At 44.0% G+C, this 21,709-nt stretch overlaps 1 protein-coding gene across 1 annotated transcript in view; it reads right to left on the reverse strand.

Moving 5' to 3' along the window:
• Positions 1-1,962: 1,962 nt before the first annotated feature.
• The window catches only part of LOC144770256 (guanylyl cyclase inhibitory protein-like), a 94,169-nt gene continuing 74,422 nt past the window's right edge, over positions 1,963-21,709 (reverse strand). Inside the window, exon 4 of the mRNA XM_078654619.1 lies at positions 1,963-2,689. Coding sequence (XP_078510745.1) covers positions 2,508-2,689 — 182 coding nt within the window. The 3' untranslated portion in view covers positions 1,963-2,507. The remainder of the gene's footprint in view (positions 2,690-21,709) is intronic.

The raw sequence follows: 21,709 nt of genomic DNA on the forward strand, positions 1-21,709 counted from the left end.
TTCGCTGCTCAAAGTGGGCTGGGTGTAACTAGACGTGGGTCCTGGGCTCGCAGTGCCATTGTAACAAAGCTATAACTGGCTGAAGAGCCCTATTTAGGGCAAAAACGCTCCTGGGTTGCTTATGTTCCGGTTCAGGGAGAACCTGTTCTGGCAGTTCAATCTGGACTGTACCCATAGGAGCAGGGTCAAGACTGATTTTCATTTGGCTGGGTCCAATGTGAGGTGGCTTGATGGGTGAAAAGCGATGGATTGGGATGCAGCCCTGAAAGCCAGGGGCTGAGAATAATTCAAGCATTCCATCCGTCACTTTGTTGTATTTTTATTTGACTCCCTGAGTGCGCCAGATATGTCCAGAAGTGGGCTCTGGGCTCACTGTGTCACTGGAACCAAGCTGCGCCTGGCTGAAGACCCCTAATAAGGGTATACCTGATCCTGGGTTGCTTGTGTTCTGGTTCAGAGAGGACCTGTCCTGACAGTTTGGGCTGGACTGTTGCCATGAGGAGCAGGTTCAAGATTGGCTGGGTCAAAACTGAGGTGGGCGAAAAATGATGAATTGGGATGCAGCCCGAGCGATTGCCAGTGGCTGAGATTAATTCAAGCATTCAACCCATCAACTTGTTATTTTTTTATTAAAATTAAATTGCAACTGTATATAATTTAGTACTAATGAATAATGCTTCGCTAATGTCAGATCTATATTTCATCTATGTCCTTTAGAAAAACAATTCCACACATTTGAGGTGTGTCTACTGAAGTTTGCCCACCCCACATGGAACGAAACACCAACCTTTGCTTGATACAATAGAATTCGTTCGGGAAGCCCCATAAGTGCTGTTAAAACTTTTAAACACATTGGCCTTATTTATTCGGGACTTATTAACAGTTTAAAAAACGAACATTGTCTATTCAAAAACTTTGTTTGGATACTTGATAACTTGAGGGCACGGAAATCGCTCGATAAACGTAGGATGACTGAAAATGACAAATGTAAACGAAATAGAACGGTTTCAAAACGATAGTTACTTATAAAAGAAATGTAGTCATCGTGAAAGCCGTATAAGGGCACGAGTGGCATCACAGGATTTAGAGTAAAGCAACAACGTCCCTATCACATTTCCTGGTTAAAGGACATTTAAAAAAAAATGTGTTTTATATATGTGTTTTGATTTGATATATACAACAATGTACTGTATTGAATAAATCATGTATTTTTAGAAGCTTATCTTGTTTTGCAATAAGTTTGTTATACAAAAAAAAATGTCTGTTATTCGTGGATATTATGCTTTTGACATTGTGATACTAATGTTCTTGTCTGAGCTCTGATAAACACAACACTATCCTACTGTAAGGTCTTTTGTATTAACTCTGTGATAGGGACATTGTTGCTTTACTTTATTTCCCCCTGTCCCGTATTGGATAGAAAGGGGACCTCCCTTGTTTTCTCTTCTCTCATCACAGGATTTTGAACTGCGGGGCATATTATCAAGGGGGTTTATCTCCGCTTTTTTGGCTTTAAAAGCCAAGAAAGCGGAGATAAAATTATCTCCCTATTACCTAGCTGTTGCTAACACCAGTTAGCGACAGCTAGTAGGAGATAGTGACCATCTTGGGCCCCACTTTGCATGTCAGTGATATTTATCACTAATGATATGCAAAGTGGGCGTGCCAAGATGTTAGCGACTGGAAACAGTCGCTAACATCGCTATCTCCTATTACCAACTTTTGGAGATATTCGCGCTAAGCGCGAATATCTCCAAAAGCTAACACCTGCCCTGAGCAGTTCTTAGCCATGTTATCCAATGGGAGGTGGATAACATGGCTAAGAGCATTAGCTCGGTAATGCATGAATATCGCTGACTTTTCAGCGATATTCATGCATTGCGGCCGTTTTTTATCGCATTTGCGATAAACCTTGGTAATACCAAGGTTTATCTGCGATAAAAATCGCCGCAGCTCAGCGGTACATTTTTGTCTCTAACCAAGCAATAGCGATAATTATCGCTATTGCTTGGTAATATGCCCCTGCGTTATTTCAATATTTTACTCTTTATGAGCATTTAAACAGTTATGTTCAGACATATTATGCAGCAAAACATATAAAGAAAAACATTGTGCTAAATATACAGGACTAGTGTCAAATAACATCTCAGACTTACATTCTAAAGAGACATTAATCGAATAAAATGTTTAATTCATTCATTTTCCCTTTCTGAAGCGCTAAATTGCTTTTCATAAGAACACATAATTCAAAGGAACAGTGCTTTGATTTCAGATGTGTTGGATAAGAATTATTCAAGCATTCGCTCATTTATTCATTATTTATTCACTCTGTCAATAGGTGAGTTGGTTGAAAATTTAGTCATTCAGGTGATTAGTTAGTCATTCAACCAGTGCATCAGTCGGACAGTCAGTGAGAGGGTCCATTAGTCCATAAATTAGTCAATCGCTGTATCAATCGGTGGACCAGCCCATCAGTACATTAGTGAGCTGCACTTGTGGGTTTATCATTACGTTTTGAAGTTGCTCTGTGATGGCATTGTTCCCAGGGTCCTGCGTGAACTGCTCTTCTGTAGCTTGACAAAGTTTTCAGTTCTTTTGAGTTCGATGGTATTTGGGTCACACTCCAGCATTTCACGGACCCAGTCGTCATCCATGGACCCTTCAATAAACTCCTGGACGGTGATCAGAGCTGAAACGAAATGAATGAAGGGTTAAGGCATAGAATGTGTATTTTACACTGCTCAGGGGCAGTCAAATGTGGTAAAAGGTTGGGGTTGCACATGGTTGTGATTTGACCACTCCATCTGCTTTCTGTTCATCATTGTTTTGAAAGGCTTTCACTAGGAAATTCACAAGAAAACTTAAAAGCCTTTGGAAAAAAAATCCAAGTGCTCATATTCTAGTGCTGAATGGACTGCATTGTGGTGGACATGTGACACAGTTGACTTGAGAGGTGGCAGTAGTCAAGGAGGTCAAGCGTTAGAACTGTCACAGAAGCTGACAGGGGCCTTCAAAGAACCTCGTTAATGAATTTAGCAGCACCTACTCAAAATGAACAGTAGGTGATCCTCACAAAGCCACTTTTCAAGAGAAGAAATGAGTGACATGGTGACCTGGAAGAATCAACAACGCCACATTCTTTTCAGCTGTTATCCATTTCTTGCTTCGACTCTTTCCTGCGCCCCAAAAGCGATGTTACTTGTGCCACAAATTCTCGCTCCCAAAAATAATGCCACTATCTGGAGACTTTTACCTTACCTCTCTTCTCTTCTGAGGTTTTGGAAATACTGTGGTACACAGGCCTGGGTGGGATTGGTTGCAGATTAATTAATAAAGTAGGTAATGTGCTGTGAAAAACCTATAAGATTTTGTGTCATGAAATCCCATCTGATTCTAACCATGAAACGTCAACTGTGTTTTGGGTTCCCAAAACTTGAACTAGCCGTTAAATATTGAGTGGTAAAATTTTAAAGAGGTCTTCTGCCTAGAAATGCTCATCGGATACTGGAACATGAAATCTGATACAACCCCGCCTGAAATACTCACTAAATACAACACGTGATATGCTCATAACATGCGGCACCCTAAAATAAAAATTAGCTATTTCTATTATATCATGGCCCACGGAATTCAGAGAAACCGCTAACCGCTAACCTCTCATCATACACTGACGCACTACGAGTATTTAAGAAGATGTGTTCACCACAACTTTATACCACACATTGGTGAGCTACCTGAATTTGGGCTGCTGGATAGTGATTAACTAGCAACAACGTTTTCAACTGTGCTTGAATTAGAACCAGACTCTATATATTCAATAAAATATCACACTAAAGGACCTGCAGGCACATCCAATAGATCCTTCCAACCTATGAGATCTCCATCCTGTAAAGACTCATGAATTTACTGGCCGATGATATGCCCCCAACTACTGACTCGCAATTTTTCCTTCAGATTCCAGTGAGTGGAATAATAAGGAATAGCAAACACAACACATACTAATGCGTGGAATATCTACAGGCACCTGTATGCAATGTAAATTGGCTACTCCTGTGGAGAACTGCCCATCAGGTACTGCTCATTTGAATGCCATTCATATTGCGTCATACATTTGTTTGTCTTTTTTATGCTGGTCATAATTGGAAACTGTCTTAATATAAAAAAAAATGTGATGCACTACTAGTTTTTTTTAGGAAGGAAGATTTGATTTTTATTGTGTTATAAGTGTATAATTTAATGTGATTTTAGCCTTGTTTATATAATGGAATGAGAACAAAAATGATTTTTTAATAAAATGTAATGATCACACATTAAATACAAGATTCAATATTTTAATGTATTTGTTGACTATTGTGTTTGAACAAATCTGGGTCAAGGGAATTGTTTCACATCTATTTTTACCCTAAATGCATGCAATCTCCAGTGAAGCATGCTGGTAGTTGTGGTCAAATCTTCCCCGCGATTGGAGTCTGTACATTTTTGCAACATAGTTTATTTTGCCAATAAGTTAATTTTCCAGCTTTCCTCAAATAAAGTTGTGAAAACGTACCTACTTGCGGAGTGGCGTCCTTGAATCACGGCATCTTGGGTAAATATACATTTATGTATATATATATATATAATATATATATATATATATATATATATATATATATATATATATATATATATATATATATACTGGGAAAAACTAAGGTTACAGGGCCGTTATAGTTGGGAAATAGAAAAAAAACCTTAGTGATGCCACTGACCATGTCATGAGTGATGTAATATATGATGTCATAAGCAGTGCATTGCGCGGGCACAAGTTATAGTCAGCTCAGGCAACTATAACTCCTGATTTTCACTGGTTTTGCATGAGAGAAATCCGAGCTTAACTGTAACGTCCTGTAACCTTTGGTTTTTTCAGTGATTTTCTAAGGGTTTTTTTAATTCTGTTTCCTAACTATAGCATCCTTGTAACCTTTGTTTTTTTCTGTGAATTTGTACAATTTTTTAAAATTGTATTTCCTAAGTATAACGTCCCTGTAACCATTGATTTAAGTGAATTTGTAAGATTTTTTAAAATTTTTATTTTGTAACTGTAACCACTAACCTTTGACACTGAGTGTGTGAGTGCATGAGTGTCTCAGTGGCTGTATTAATAACTGAGTGGTGCTGTGAGTGGGTATATAAGTGTCTAAATAGGTCTGGAGTGGGGTGTGAGTCTCAACCACTCTGCAAATATGCCTCCTAGCACACTACTCTTGAGAGATGAAGTCTAGGGTTGAGCATCCCAGTAAACTGCACTCTGCCGGAAGAGTTTGTAGAGTTTTGCAACTTCACACTTTACTTGGAACGCAGAGTTTGGCAAAAACTCTGCCAACTGCCGGCAGAGCGGAGTTTACTGGCGTGCTCACCCCTGCATGGCCCCCTCCTTTTCTTAGATTTTGACCTGGGAGGTGGCAGTCTCTGGGGCTGGGGGCTCTGCGCGGCCCCCAATTCATTAAAGTTAAAGCCCCGGGGAGGTGGCAGCCCCTGGGGCTGCAGGGGGGTCTGCCCGCACCTGCATTGTTTTAAAATAAAGCCCTGGGGAGGTGGTGGTCCCCGGGGCATATCTGCCCTTCCCCTGTTTCATTCAAGTTGGAGCCCCGGGAGGTGGCGGCCTAGCATTGTTTAACAATAAAGCCCCGGGAGGTGGCAGTCTGGGAGGGTCTGAGAGGCCCCCCTATTCATAAATAAATCATCCCCAGGGAGGTGGTGGTCCCTGGGGCAGCGGGGATATGGACCCTGTTCCCTTATTAAAAAAACGCCCTTTGGACCTGGCCCACCCAGGGGTCAATAATTAACAAAGCGCTGGAGTCTGTGGTCTGTTTTTTAATATTTTTGTAAAGGGAACATATTTTAAAAAATGCTTTTTTACCCCTGTGGGGGTCAGGGTATTGTTACCATGCTCCCTTTTTTTTTTCTTTTACATTCTTTCTGGGACTTAAGTCCCAAGATGGTTGCCAAAACTTCCTGATGGTGGTGATGATTTTGGAGGCTTAGGTGACTTGGGAGTAACCTCTGATCTACAAGCTGACAAAGAACATGCCACAATTGCCTCCAATGAAGCTGCTGTTCTGACTGAATCGCTTTCTTGTGGGAGGGTGAATAGTAGGGAGCTAGACAGACATAGAGACAGTTTAGTATCTGTTGCTTCGATTTCAGGGAACCCGGACACTTTTGCATTAATTACGGTAAACAGGGCTGTATCATTGAACTCAGTAGATACTTCACAGACTGCTATGGAACTATCAGCAGAGACTTCGATCTTTTCTTTATCACCTGCAAACATAGATGATTCACCTGACTCTTCTGATTCGACTGACCGCCTATCAGAGTCTCTCAATGTACACCCTCAGTCTATTAAGGGGGGGGGGAGGCAATACTAAGCTGGCAAAAATTGCAAAGTCTGGCCACAAGTCTGGTGTATCTACTGAAAAAACCCTTATTCTACCACAACAAGGTAAAAGCACAATTGCTAATAAAAGCAAAGGTACATTTTAAGTTCACAAGACTGCCCCTTGCGAAAATAGGTTTCATCAAACAGAGATGTCAGAGCGATTGTCTCGAAGCTATCTGGTCTAGCTCAAACTTTGACTAATACTAGTAGTCAACTCATCTCCCCCTTTATTCTGTAAACTCTTCTATAATAGATTGCTTGCCTAAACAAACAAACACAACTGAGAACTTTGGAATGGCTGAAGCCTCTGTCATAGTGCCTACTGACTCACCTTGTGCTCCATCAACATCAATGGTTTCATCAGAGCCCTCTTTAGCTTCAATCATGCAGGCTCTGTCAGATCAAAGATCTGAGGCTCAGGCATACTACACGCAAACTTGGAGTGGACAATGCTACTATACAACATTCATTGTCAGCAGTAACTAATAAAGTCAACCTAACAACAACGACTTTCTGACAACGAAGGCGCAGTAACATACTTCACCAAGCTGCTTCAAGAACATGATACACAACTTAACATTTTACAAGGCAAAATCGAAGATTTAGAAAATCGTTAACAATGGAATAATTTATGAATATTTGGGATTCCAGAAGGAACAGAGGGCTCTGATCCACGGTCATTTATCATACAAACATTCCAGAAAGCCTTTCCTGATTTAGCTGACTGGGATTGGGACTCTCAAATACAAAGAGCCCATAGGCTACCAGCTTTCCTTAATCAATCAGATCAGACAGGCTCACGCTGACTGTGACCAATACACATATATGTTGGTAACTTTTTACTCCGCCAAGCCATTGCTATTAAGGACCGGCCTAATACACCATTCTTAGTGGACTCTTTTTCCATTGTTACACGGTCAGATTTATGCAGATTTATGAAAAATTACAATGGACAAAAGGTGGAGGATGAAGCAACTTATTGACCCTTGGAAAGCACTAGGAGCATTGGCTCGGTTGAAAGTTATCAAAGATGGCCAGGCACAGATCTATCTTACTGACCAGGAGGGAAAGATGGCTCTTACCACGTTACAATAACATTCTTAAATAAGAAACTGACTCAAAATATTCAATGTATTCAATAGATATTGGATATGTGACGTAACCTGCTTTAAACTATTATGCATATTCGGGGATTACCGTTCTCTCTCTTACATACATGTTTCCTTTTTTTTTTCTCCTCTCTTTTTTAGGTCTCGCGTGGCGTATTGCGCACATGCGCAGTCGAGCTTGCGAGATTTTATGTTTTTGAGTGTACTTCACTAGCAAGGGTTAAGCCCTGTCCCTCTTCTCCATTGGCTGGCCTCCTAAACGGTGGCCAGAAGATAAGGAACCTTTTATGCCAGCAGGAAGTGAAGCGCTTGTTCCGAGCGCTTGTTTTGAACCCACTGGAAGCCCTAGGTATGCATGTTTGCACGTGGCGGCGTGTAAAGAAAGATGACCACAAACGTGCTTGACGTTACATCCTATATGGAGTAGGAGCGAGACCATCACATAGGCTGGCCAGCAATGCCCTGGACCTGCCCGGTGTCCATCAGGCTGCGTGCGAGCAGCAGACAGTGATAGCGTGCTCTCAGCTGCTGCATGATGCAATGCCAGCTCAAGTCTGCACGCGGGGTGCAGAAGCCTCCCTGCTGCCTTACCCTGCCCCCGGCTGGTTCTTACCCAGGGGCGGCTGCTGTAGGTTGATGGTCAGTGTGAGCACCATTCTTTGCTCCAAGAGAAGCGCTGGGCTGCTGTTGCTCTCTCGTTGTGGCTCCTGCGCCAGCTTCTTCTGCCACGGGTTTCCTCCAGTGCTGCGTGCAGCCGACTCACTTCCGAGTGCCGCTGCCACTTAGAATTAACTCCCCTCGCCTGGCCTAACCTCCCTTCCGCTCTGAAAACGAAAAAACGAGATCTAGGCGACGGACACGCACGAGAAACAGCAATCTCCCCTCTAGCGTGAAGATCATATTAATATCCTCCTCATAACCCTGCCACTCCACCCACAGAGTTGTTGTTTTCTCCTTTTTTCCGTCTCAATAATAGCCGCATCAATGTTAACGTTATTCTTAATTACTTACTAGTGCTCTTCTAATTTAGTATGTTGTAATCCATATTTTTGCGCAATGTTTATTCTCATGCCACATTATATGGTACTCTCGCGACCAAAGCATTATATGGAAAAAGTTACTCAAAGAACCAACACGTTATCAATATGGAAGGTAGTGGCAGAAAGGGGAGGAAGCCACTGCTATCTCTCACTATTTTTCGTTTTGCAGAGCATATTCACTAATGCACATTATACACTTCTATTTGAAGAGTGATTTTCATGTTACATTTGACCCTTGTTAATGATTCTCACGTATAGTAAAATGTGATCTAGTTAGGGTAGTTCGAGTTGATGAGTTTCCTGCACATGTGCTTGAGAGGGCTCCACCACAGTCTACCATCCGTTACAAGATATCTCCTGATGCTCAATCAGCTGTGACCTTACTTTGTGCGATGCCTGGGAAGAAGAGTTAAGCCTCCTTATCGATAAATGTTCGGGTTTGATTGGTCCTCACCTCTTGGGAGCTATAGGGGAGTTGTTGTTCACTATGGAAATTGTATGTTTAATTGTGACGTTTCATTGCCAATAGTACACCTGCCGTAGAACCGATAAATTGTAAATAGAATGTTCCTCCCGCACTGGCGGTGCTTCTAATAACGATGCCATCTTATTTGACAAATCAATTCAATTATATAAACAGTTTTCTTTCCTAATACACAAATACATAGTGTAAATTTAGCCCGCCGGTGAGTCAGCCCGGATCGGCTGCCCTCCCCACCTTTGTGTCTGGCACTGACCTGGGCGTAGACTGTGGCCGAGGTGTAGTAACAACTCACGGGCAGAACCACGCATGTCACCCTCTTCTCCGCAGAAGAAACTACATCACCGCGGCACAGCCTGCCCTGTCCGGATATGGATGTTGGAGCCTGCAGCCACCATAGTGGTCATATCATATAATATGTTTGGGTGTTATTGCACAGGGGAGCATTACTTCAGGCTGTTCGTGAATATATTTAGGCTTTATTGTATTTATTGTAATTATTTGAAGTTGCTCTCCTTTATTTGTTTTTTTAACACAATTTATTTAGATTGCGACCCCACGTATGCAGCCTGAGTGAAAAACTCCGACATTGGAATTTCATCGGGTGTTTCCGATTTCCCTGCCTTTGGAAAATATACTGCTGTGTTTGAGGATGTCTTTTGCTTTATCTCCGTGATTTATTTACAACATAGTCTTATTTTTTGGATAAGAGAACATTAACATTTACTTTTTGTTACTTTAAAACCAAAGCTCCCTTTAATCGTTTGGAACATTGGCATTGAAAGACAATGTAAAAAATATTGCAGGATCATGTTACTATTGCCTGCGTCTACTATGTAGAATCATGCCCTATCTACCATTGGAACACCGTAGAACTGTAGTACAGGCAATGGTAGTGAGCAGGTTAGATTCCGGAAACGCCCTGTTGGCCGAAGTAGGCGCTACCACTCTGGCAAAATTGCAGGTAATACAGAACACCGCCGCCAGAATGGTTCTAAATTGTCTTCCTGGAACCCCATCCCTTCCCTTGCTTAGACAACTGCACTGGCTCCCGGTGCAAAAAAGATATTTGTTCAAAATATGCTGTCTCTCCTTTAAAGCTCTTAAGGGGGAGGGACCTTCCTACCTCCAAAATAAACTTTCCAAACAATCACATGAATGCAATTTAAGATCTAATGCTCTAGCTCTCTTGAAGATCCCTCGTATTTGGTTAACCCGTTCAGGTGGCAGAGCTTTCACGTATATAGCCCCCAAATACTGGAATTCGCTACCACTAGCACTGCGAAACTCCAGCACCTATATGTCTTTCAGGAAACAATTAAAAACATTCTTGTTCTAAGCCTGCTTCTTCATAATATAGCTTTTCTGTTTCCCCGTCTCTGGATTCCCATTGGTAAAGCGCTGAGATGCCCCCGGGTGAGTCATGCGCTATATAAAAACCCATAACATAACATAACATAACTTGACCTCACAATTAGACTCTGTTAAAGAACAGGTGGCTACCCACGAAACGAGGTTGGACTGTTTAGAGAACAGACACACTGAATTCATTGAGTTCCAATCCGAAACCAAAGAGCAATTCTTACACATGGACAAGCTGTTAACTGTCATACAGGCAAAGAATGATGAACTAGAAGCGAGGTTGAGAAGGAATAACCTCAGAATCACGGGCATTTCAGAAACGACAGCCATATCTAAAATGAAGGTGTACTTTATGGACCTTCTGCATGAACTATTTGATCCTCACCTCTCTCAGGTCTTTGTGGTGGAGCAGGCGCACAGAGCTTTGGGCCCGAAGCCGCCTATAGGCGGGACACCGAGGCCCATTCTGGCCAAGTTATTAAACTACCAGGTTAGAGACCTCATACTACGTCTGGCACGAGAGAAAGGGAAGATTACCCATAAAGGAAATACTATCTCTTTTTACCCTGACTTCACCCCTGCAATGCAGGCTGCATGGAGGGAGTTTCTTCCAGCCAAGCGCCTTTTAATGCAAGCTGGCATTCCATACTCCCTCTTATACCCAGCGAAGCTCAAAGTCTCCCATTCTCAGATGCTAAATCCGCTCTTAAATTTGCCAAGCATGTATGTGGGCCCAAATCAAAGGCGGCTGGAATTGAGAGGGCCCGAGGGTCAGGCCGTCTGAGTGATAATGACTGATATGCTTTGTCTGTTCTACCTACTCAAGAGCCTAAACCTTAAGATGCGATGTGTATGCTTTTTCTTAAATTTCTACTTTGATACTTGTATTTTGCTAGACTCTGGGACACTAATAGCTGCCTGATGTGGGTTTTTCTTCACCAGCGGGGGAGGGGGGGAGGCTCCCCCTCATTCTGCGTACTGATGTTAGTCACATATTTTTGAAATTAGGGATGTACCAACACAGATGCGTTCGCATTACCCCAGCCACCCCGTCTTCACGGGGGTGTATGCCGGCGGCACCATGCTCCCACGGGAAGTTTCCCTATGTTTTGTTTCATCCACTTTCACAGTGGCTATGGGTAGGGTCTGACACAATCTGATTGGGGGGTTGGAGTGGGTGGGGGTTGGGAGGGGGAGTTTTGTTTGATCGTTTCATACCAGTCAACACGATTTATGCAAACCACTGGAACATGCTGGAAGGCTCCAAATGATGAGATGCTGGGTGATCACACACTAGATATAAAGTTGCTATGGGTACACGCATGATTACGTTTAATATCCTTACTTGGAATGTCAGGGGACTCAACGACGGTAGGAAAGCACGACTGGTCCATGCCTATTTAGGGAGACATAATATAGACATCTGCTTTCTACAGGAAACGCACCTACACACGCAGGCATCACCGAAATTGCGACACAACAGATGGGCGGAAGTGCACTCTGCAGTTTACTCTAACTACGCACATGGTATAGCGATACTTATTCGTGGGGGGTTGGACTGGAAGGAATACAAGACATACACTGATCCAGAGGGGCGCTGCATTGTACTTCATGGCCGATTGGGGGGCATACCCGTGGTTCTAGTTGCTGTCTATGGGCCCAATGTGGACTCCCCTGACTTCTTCCGGGAGGTTTGGTCACGGATAGGTTCTACAAATTGTCAGACGATAATATGGGGGAGAGATTTTAATGCAGTGCTCAATGATACGATGGATAGGCAAGGCGAATCACGATCTTTACACCCACAGTCTAGCTCGGCACTTCGAGACCTCATGTCAGAGGGAAACCTAGTTGACGTCTGGAGAGTTAGAAACCCTGAATTATGGGAGGGGACGTATATCTCCAGTCAGCATGCAGTCTGGTCGAGGTTAGATTTCTGGCTGGTGACGTCTAATATAGCCTCATGGGCACTCGATGTGTCTCATCTTGCTAGGTCGATTTCTGATCACCCCCCCTGCTTGCTTATATTGTCTCTTCCAGACTCGCCGCAGAGTGCTTTTAGTTGGCGGTTGCCCCTCATGCCCTGCTTGATGATGCCTTCAAAGAAGAGATCAGAAATGATATTATTGACTTTTTTGATTTGAACTCTGGCTGTGTTTCCACTGAAGCGACCTTGTGGGACGCTTTTAAGGTGGTCATACGGGGAAATGTATAGCTAGGCAGGCAGGAGTACTAAGGTCCATACGCCATACTTTGGCAACAGTTGAGGGGCAGATCAAGGACCTTGACCAGAGATTCTGCTCTGATCCCAGTCCGGAAATAACGACGGACCTCAAAAGGAAGCTTCTAGACTTTGCAGAGGAGGCGCAGAGAGAGCTTAAATTACTAGGTAAATATGCTGAGGCCAGGAGATATGGGGAGGGTGATAGACCAAGCCGCACGCTAGCGGGTATGATTCATAAATCTAAATCCACTTCCTTTGTTCATGCCATTAAAAATCCTACGGGGGACATTATTACGGGACAAAAGGAGGTTCTGAGTGAATTTGCTGCCTTTTATGCTTCCCTCTACACGGCCACGCAGTCCACGCACCCCGAGGGCCTGCAGGACTTCCTAGATTCTGTAGCTCTGGTCTGGTTCAACGTCGCACACAGGCGGTACATGGACCTACCCGTAACTGTTGAAGACATCAAACAAGTGATAAAAAGTTTGCCACTGAACAAGGCCCCAGGGCCGGATGGCCTAACCACAGCATTTTATAAAGCATATGGGGAGGAGTTGGCCCCGAGACTACTTGCGGTCTATACGGAGGCATTGGAGGCAGGAATCCTTCCGGCCTCAATGCGAGAGGCGCTGATCATGACATTACTAAAGCCGGATAAAGAGGAGTTGGAATTAGACTCATACCGCCCGTTATCCTTAATAAATGTCGATGTGAAGATTTACGCAAAGTTGCTGGCAAACCGTCTCCAACCACTCCTCCCGATGGTGGCTCTCCCGGATCAATCAGGGTTCATACCAGGACGCTCAACGTCACACAACCTCCGAACGTTGTTCTCGGTATTACACTACCTACACCCTAGTGTTCAAGCGGCTGACATATTTCTGGACGCGACAAAAGCGTTTGATTCACTCGAATGGCCCTACCTTTTCAGAATATTGACGCGCATGGGCTTCAGCCCCCTGTTCATAACTCGCATACAGTTGCTGTATACCAAGCCACAAGCTTGTGTGCGCGTGAATGGCCTTGTGTCTGAGAAATTTGAGGTAACTCGAGGCACTAGACAGGGCTGTACACTGTCGCCCCTCTTATTTGCCATTGCCATGGAACCCCTTGCAGCCAGGATACGTCAACACCACACTGCTAGGGGGATAGGTTTTAGTTCCAGGAGCCTCTTAATATCTCTCTATGCCGATGACGTGATCTTATTTATCCTGAATCCCACAGTAAATCTAGACCCAGTGCTCAGAGAGTTCATTAAATTTTGCGGTTTACCTGGCGTATCTATATATTGGGCAAAATCTGTTATTTTTCCACTGACTGATGGTACTCCAGAGGTGCTGTTGGAGTACCCACTGAGATGGGAAGCAGAGGAAGTCAAATATTTGGGAATCTGGCTCAGTCGTAACTTGCAGGATATTTGGAGCTTGAATTTTGGACGAGCAGTAGTATGGTTGGAAAATAAGGTGGCGTTCTGGTCTAGGTTGCCCTTATCTGTTGCAGGGAAGGTGGCATTGACCAAAACGGTCATACTCCCGAATGTTTTATATTTATTCACAAATGTGCCAATCTCCCTCACAAGACACTTTTTCAAGTGCCTCCAATCCCAGTTACTCTCCTTGGTGTGGGCAGGCGGCCAGGCCAGAGTGTCCTGGGCTCTATTGACATTGCCGCTGAGACAGGGAGGCCTGGGAGCACCAGATATGCAGCTTTATGCGCTGTGCGCACAGGCACAGTTTCTGCATTTTTTGATTTACCAGACGCCATACCAACCACATGTGGCAGTCGAGATTGACACGGTAGCCCCAGTCCCATTGAAGGTGGCGATCTATAAAAAATCCCCTCGCCCGAGGATGGATATCGATACTGCAGAGACATTGAGATGGGCATGGCGGGAGCTTCAAAAGCGGGCTCACCTGCCATTACTCTATGCGCCATCTGTACCTCTGAGGCTCTGAGGAACAACCCGCTTTTGCCGTGTCTGGAAGACTGTAGGGGTGTGATGGAGATTGGGGGTACACAGTTAATAACCTTTGCTGACCTATACCCAGAGGGTACCTTTAGGCCCCCACCCATGGGAGATGATGACCAGGAAGTGCCATTTACAGAAAAATTTGCTTACCACAAGCTGAAAGCAGCATGACGCGCACTCTGGGAGGGGTTTTCGGAAGCCCCCCCGACGCTACAGGCTCTAGATAATATTTTAACAAAATCTTCCCCACGTAAATTAATAACTCGCATTTATAACACTATGCAAAATCAAGCACCAATTTTGGAGCCTAAATCATTGCAGTTGTGAAATGTGGAGTTAGACCCCTCTATGTCGGAAGAACAATGGGACTTTTGCTGTAGGCAAATGTTGGAACTCTCCCCAAATTACAAACTCCGCCTTATCCATTTTAAGTTTCTTCACCGGTTCTACAGAACCCCTGTCAGTCTACATAGAATGCGCCTGAGGGAGGATGAGAGGTGCTGGAGATGCGGGTTTGAACCTGCATCGTTCTTGCACATGGCTTGGGGATGCCCGAAGTTGACCGAGTATTGGCAGGATATATTTGACGCTGTTAACCAGATAGTAGAGAGAACTGACACTCCCTCCTCATTGCTGGGTCTTCTCGGCCTGGTGCGAGCCACTGTACCCCAGAAACGTAAGTTACATGCTCTCCTGTTATTATATGCTAGAAGGCAAATTGCGCTCCGTTGGGGTAGGAGGAGGGTACCTAAGTTCAAAGAATGGCTGGCTGATGTTACATACGGACAGACCCAACTGAAATGGGAGGAATATGAAGTTTTATCTTCTGTAGCAGTGTCCCCTGACGAAGGGGCTTTCAGCCCCGAAATGCGTTGGGTTTTAAAATAAACACTGCGTGGAACGAACCTTTGCATCTGTCGTGTTTAAGCGAGAGGCCCGATGGGCACAGTTTACGCATGAGAAGCTTGGAAAATTGGCAACCTATCCCGCGTGTGGAGTACTGAATAAACTGGAAAGAACAAAAAGTTAAAATACAGAATACAATAGTGGCAGAAAAGGTTACAGAGTATCATATGATGGATTAACTATTGAACAGCCACGAAGGCTTCTATTTGCTGTGCATCTGAGTTGGGGCGAGAGGTCGCCTCATCCTACCCTATTGTCTAAATTTGAGGGCCACAGGGCAAGGCTCGATGTCAGGCTGCACGCATTCTTACTAAATGATGGATACAAATTGTGGAAAAGGATTAAAAAGGTGTGCATCCCGATATCCCCGAATTGATGTTACATGCGGACAGACCCAACTGGGCATTTGCTGGGAGCTGATGCCTATGTCCTCCAGGCCCAAAAACATCTGGGAGCCATTCTTACAATGATCACGTGCAAGGGCGAGCTCCCCCCAAATTGACACAGACACAGCAGACAATAGAAATGTTACTACATCATGTTCAGGGGGTGGTGTATGGGGCGAATCACACACGGACGTCTCTTACATGCTTGTATAAGGTGAGCGGTGCCCCCGGCAGTGGGAGAGGTGGGCTGGATTTTATCTACTGTACTACTAGTTGAGACTGATATGTTGCCCCAAACATGTACTGGGAATTGAGCATGACACCCTGTTAGTACCCATGTTGCATCAATATGTATATTGTACCTGCATAGCCTTTTACGTGAAGCATGTACCTCGAATATACGCCAAGCTACTAAGACTGGTATATGTTATTTGTTGTTAGTTGCGGAACTATTTTCATTCCTGTGTAAATGAAAACGAACGGCTTATAATGAGATGATATGTGGAATGTCAAGTTTGAGAAAACTCAATAAACAAATAAAAAAAAAGAAATGAAAGAAAAAAGAATATGAAATATTAAAATATAATGAGAAGAGTTGATTGGTCACTATTGCTTCCTTTATGTCTATAAATCTGATGAAATGTATATGAACTAAGTCAGTAGTTTAAAGTGTGTAGGTCATTGAGGGAAATATTTAGTATTGTGCATATCTCAGCTTACATCATGAGGCAAACATTTAACTTAATAGAAACTTAAAACACCCCGCAGCAGCCATTAAACAGCATTCACCAGTCGCACTGAGCTCAATAACAGCAACATTTGTTCATTACTGTCAAAGAAGCTTGAAACCTTCCACTGGGCCTTTCCTTGCACAGCTTCTCTCTGCTGCGGGAGTGGTTATATGGGGCAGAATAATGCATAGAAAACTCCACAGCACAATGCATGTGTGGGGGGCAGGGGCGCTGCGCCAGAGGGCCCTGGGGCTGGGCTCTTAGGGGCAGATTTATGTTAACTGGCGCATCCCTAGGGATGCACCAGTTAACATGCGCCACAGTGCGCCACTGCTCCGCCACCCATGGTGCGCCGCATTTATGATGCGGCGCACCATGGTGCAAGGCAGTGAAGATGCGTGACGCATCTCTCGGCGCACGGGCGGCGCATTGCAGGAGTCATGTCGCAAGTGCGACATGACTCCTGCAATGCACAGGGGCCACCTGTTCAATGTATGGTGCGTCACCCTTATGCCTGCTTCAAGCAGGCGTAGGGAATTGACGTAGAAAGTGACTGAGTGAAATCTCATAGATTTCACTCAGCCACTTTTAGGAGGCGTTCCTGCACAGGAACGCCCCCCCCTGCGCAGGAACGCCTCCTTATGGCGCAGGGGTTTCCAACGTGACGCATCTCCTAGATGCGTCACGTTGTAAATAGGGCGCATTGTTTGCGCCGCCGTTGCGTCACATTACGTGACGCAATTGCGGCGCAAGGAGGCGCAAGAGCCTCATAAATCTGCCCCTCAATCTGGCACCAAATCTACCCCATCTCCACTGTTGTTTATAGCGCCTAGAGGCGACTCGGCTGAATGCACGCGCAGCAAGGACCCACGCTCCATTGTATACACATGATCTTGAGAGACACTGGACTTTCAGTAATGCTGAGGGTTGTTATAGAAACGCCAAGGGGGCCTCCCGTTTCCCTTAAGACTTCCATGGCCCCAAATATTCACAAAAAGACTTCCTTTCAGGGGTCAATGCCATACGATAGAATGCACCAGCCTCAGATCCCGCCCGCTCCCAGCAGGCCCTTTTATCGGGAAGTGTCTCTGTCTCTCCAGGTAGCCGTAGCCTCGGGGGGGGGGGGGAAGGGGGGCTGTATGTCTGTCTGCAGGGCCTGGCAAAGGACTGTCAACTCTTCACAACGGAATGAGGCCTCCGAGAGGCGCAGACATGCGAGACACCCGGGCAGAGGGACATTCTGTGTTTGGAAACACAGAGCACCACCGGGCACTTTGGAACATGCAAATGGGCCTCTTTCCTGATAACAGTTGTAGTTTCATGGAGTGAGCAGTCACATACATGTAGCAGTCTGATCACATTCATCCATCCATTCACGCTTTCACTCATCTGTCTATCCACTCTCTAATCACTACTACTCACTCTCTACTACTCACTACTACTCTCTACTACTCACTCTACTACTCTACTCTCTACTACTCACTCTCTACTACTCTACTCTCTACTACTCTACTCTCTACTACTCTCTACTATTCTACTCTACTCTCTACTACACTCCACTACTCTCTACTACCCTACTCTTTACTACACTCTACTACTCACTCTCTACTACTCTACTACTCTACTACTCACTCTCTACTACTCACTCTCTACAACTCACTACTGCTCTACGCTCTACTACTCACTCTCTACTACTCACTCTACTATTCTACTCACTCTCTACTACTACTCACTCTCTACTACTACTCACTCTCTACTACTCACTCTCAATTCACTCTCTACTACTCACTCGCTACTAACTCAACTACACTACTACTCACTCTCTTCTACTCACTCTCTACTTCTCACTCTACTACTCTCTACTACTCACTCTACTACTCTACTCACTCTCTACTACTCTACTACTCACTCTCTTCTCTCTACTACACACTCTCTACTACTCTCTACTACTCACTCTACTACTCACGCTCTACTACTCTCTACTCTCTACTACCCTCTCTCTACTACTCTCTACTACTCACTCTACTACTCACTCTTGACTACACTCTACTACTCTCTACTACTCACTCTCTACTACTCTCTACTTCTCACTCTCTACTACTCTCTACTATTCTCTACTACTCTCTACTACTCACTCTACTACTCTCTACTACTCTACTCTCTACTACTCTACTCTCTACTACACTCTACTAATCACTCTCTACCACTCTACTACTCACTCTCTACTACTCACTCTCTACTACTCACTCTACCACTCTCTACTTCTCACTGTACTACTCTCTACTTCTCACCCTACTACTCTCTACTACTCACTCTACTACTCTACTCACTTTCTACTACTCTACTACTCACTCTCTACTCTCTACTACACAGTCTCTACTACTCTTTACTACTCACTCTCTACTACTCACTCTACTACTCTCTACTACTCTACTCTCTACTACTTTACTCTTTACTACACTCTACTACTCTCCACTACTCTACTCTCTACTACACTCTACTACTCACTCTCTACTACTCACTCTCAACTACTCACTCTCAACTACTCACTACTACTCTACTCCCTACTACTCACTCTCTACTACTCACTCTATTACTCTACTCACTCTCTACTACTACTCACTTTACTACTAGTCACTCCCTACTACTACTCACTCTCGACTACTCACTTCCTACTTCTACCCAATCTCTACTACTCACTCTCTACTACTCATTCTCTACTACTCATTCTCTACTAACTCTACTGCACTACTACTCACTCTCTGGTGCTCACTTTCTACTACTCACTACTTCTCACCCTACTACTCTCTACTTCTCACTCTACTACTCTCTACTACTCACTCTACTACTCTACTCACTTTCTACTACTCTACAACTCACTCTACTCTCTACTACACACTCTTTACTACTCTCTACTACTCACTCTCTACTACTCACTCTCTACTACTCTCTACACTCTACTACTCTCTCTCTACTACTCTCTACTACTCACTCTACTACTCTACTCACTCTCTACTACTCTACTACTCACTCTCTACTCTCTACTACACACTCTCTACTACTCTCTACTACTCACTCTCTACTACTCACGCTCTACTACTCTCTACTCTCTACTACCCTCTCTCTACTACTCTCTACTACTCACTCTACTACTCACTCTCGACTACACTCTACTACTCTCTACTACTCACTCTCTACTACTCTCTACTTCTCACTCTCTACTACTCTCTACTATTCTCTACTACTCTCTACTACTCACTCTACTACTCTCTACTACTCTACTCTCTAATACTCCACTCTTTACTACATTCTACTACTCTCCAATACTCTACTCTCTACTACACTCTACGAATCACTCTCTACTACTCTACTACTCACTCTCTACTACTCACTCTCTACTACTCACTCTACCACTCTCTACTTCTCACTCTACTACTCTCTACTTCTCACCCTACTACTCTCTACTACTCACCTCACTCTCTACTACTCTACTACTCACTCTCTACTCTCTACTACACACTCTCTACTACTCTTTACTACTCACTCTCTACTACTCACTCTACTACTCTCTACTACTCTACTCTCTACTACTTTACTCTTTACTACACTCTACTACTCTCCACTACTCTACACTCTACTACTCACTCTCTACTACTCACTCTCTACTACTCATTCTCTACTACTCATTCTCTACTAACTCTACTGCACTACTACTCACTCTCTAGTGCTCACTTTCTACTACTCACTCTACTACTCTCTACTTCTCACCCTACTACTCTCTACTTCTCACTCTACTACTCTCTACTACTCACTCTACTACTCTACTCACTCTCTACTACTCTACAACTCACTCTACTCTCTACTACTCACTCTCTACTACTCTCTACACTCTACTACTCTCTCTCTACTACTCTCTACTACTCACTCTACTACTCTACTCACTCTCTACTACTCTACTACTCACTCTCTACTCTACTACACACTCTCTACTACTCTCTACTACTCACTCTCTACTACTCATGCTCTACTACTCTCTACTCTCTACTACCCTCTCTCTACTACTCTCTACTACTCACTCTACTACTCACTCTCGACTACACTCTACTACTCACTCTCTACTACTCTCTACTTCTCACTCTCTACTACTCTCTACTATTCTCTACTACTCTCTACTACTCACTCTACTACTCTCTACTACTCTCCTCTCTACTACTCTACTCTTTACTACACTCTACTACTCTCCAATACTCTACTCTCTACTACACTCTACTAATCACTCTCTACTACTCTACTACTCAACTCTCTACTACTCACTCTCTACTACTCACTCTATCACTCTCTACTTCTCACTCTACTACTCGCTACTTCTCACCCTACTACTCTCTACTACTCACTCTACTACTCTACTCACTCTCTACTACTCTACTACTCACTCTCTACTCTCTACTACACACTCTCTACTACTCTTTACTACTCACTCTCTACTACTCACTCTACTACTTTACTCTTTACTACACTCTACTACTCTCCACTACTCTACTCTCTACTACACTCTACTACTCACTCTCTACTACTCACTCTCAACTACTCACTCTCAACTACTCACTACTACTCTACTCCCTACTACTCACTCTCTACTACTCACTCTATTACTCCACTCACTCTCTACTACTACTCACTCTACTACTACTCACTCCCTACTACTACTCACTCTCGACTACTCACTTCCTACTTCTACTCAATCTCTACTACTCACTCTCTACTACTCATTCTCTACTACTCATTCTCTACTAACTCTACTGCACTACTACTCACTCTCTAGTGCTCACTTTCTACTACTCACTCTACTACTCTCTACTTCTCACCCTACTACTCTCTACTTCTCACTCTACTACTCTCTACTACTCACTCTACTACTCTACTCACTCTCTACTACTCTACAACTCACTCTACTCTCTACTACACATTCTTTACTACTCTCAACTACTCACTCTCTACTACTCTCTACACTCTACTTCTCTCTCTCTACTACTCTCTACTACTCACTCTACTACTCACTCTCTACTATTCACTCTCT

Source organism: Lissotriton helveticus, chromosome 1_1, assembly GCF_964261635.1.
Source record: "Lissotriton helveticus chromosome 1_1, aLisHel1.1, whole genome shotgun sequence".
In the NCBI taxonomy this organism is placed as follows: Eukaryota; Metazoa; Chordata; class Amphibia; order Caudata; family Salamandridae; genus Lissotriton; species Lissotriton helveticus.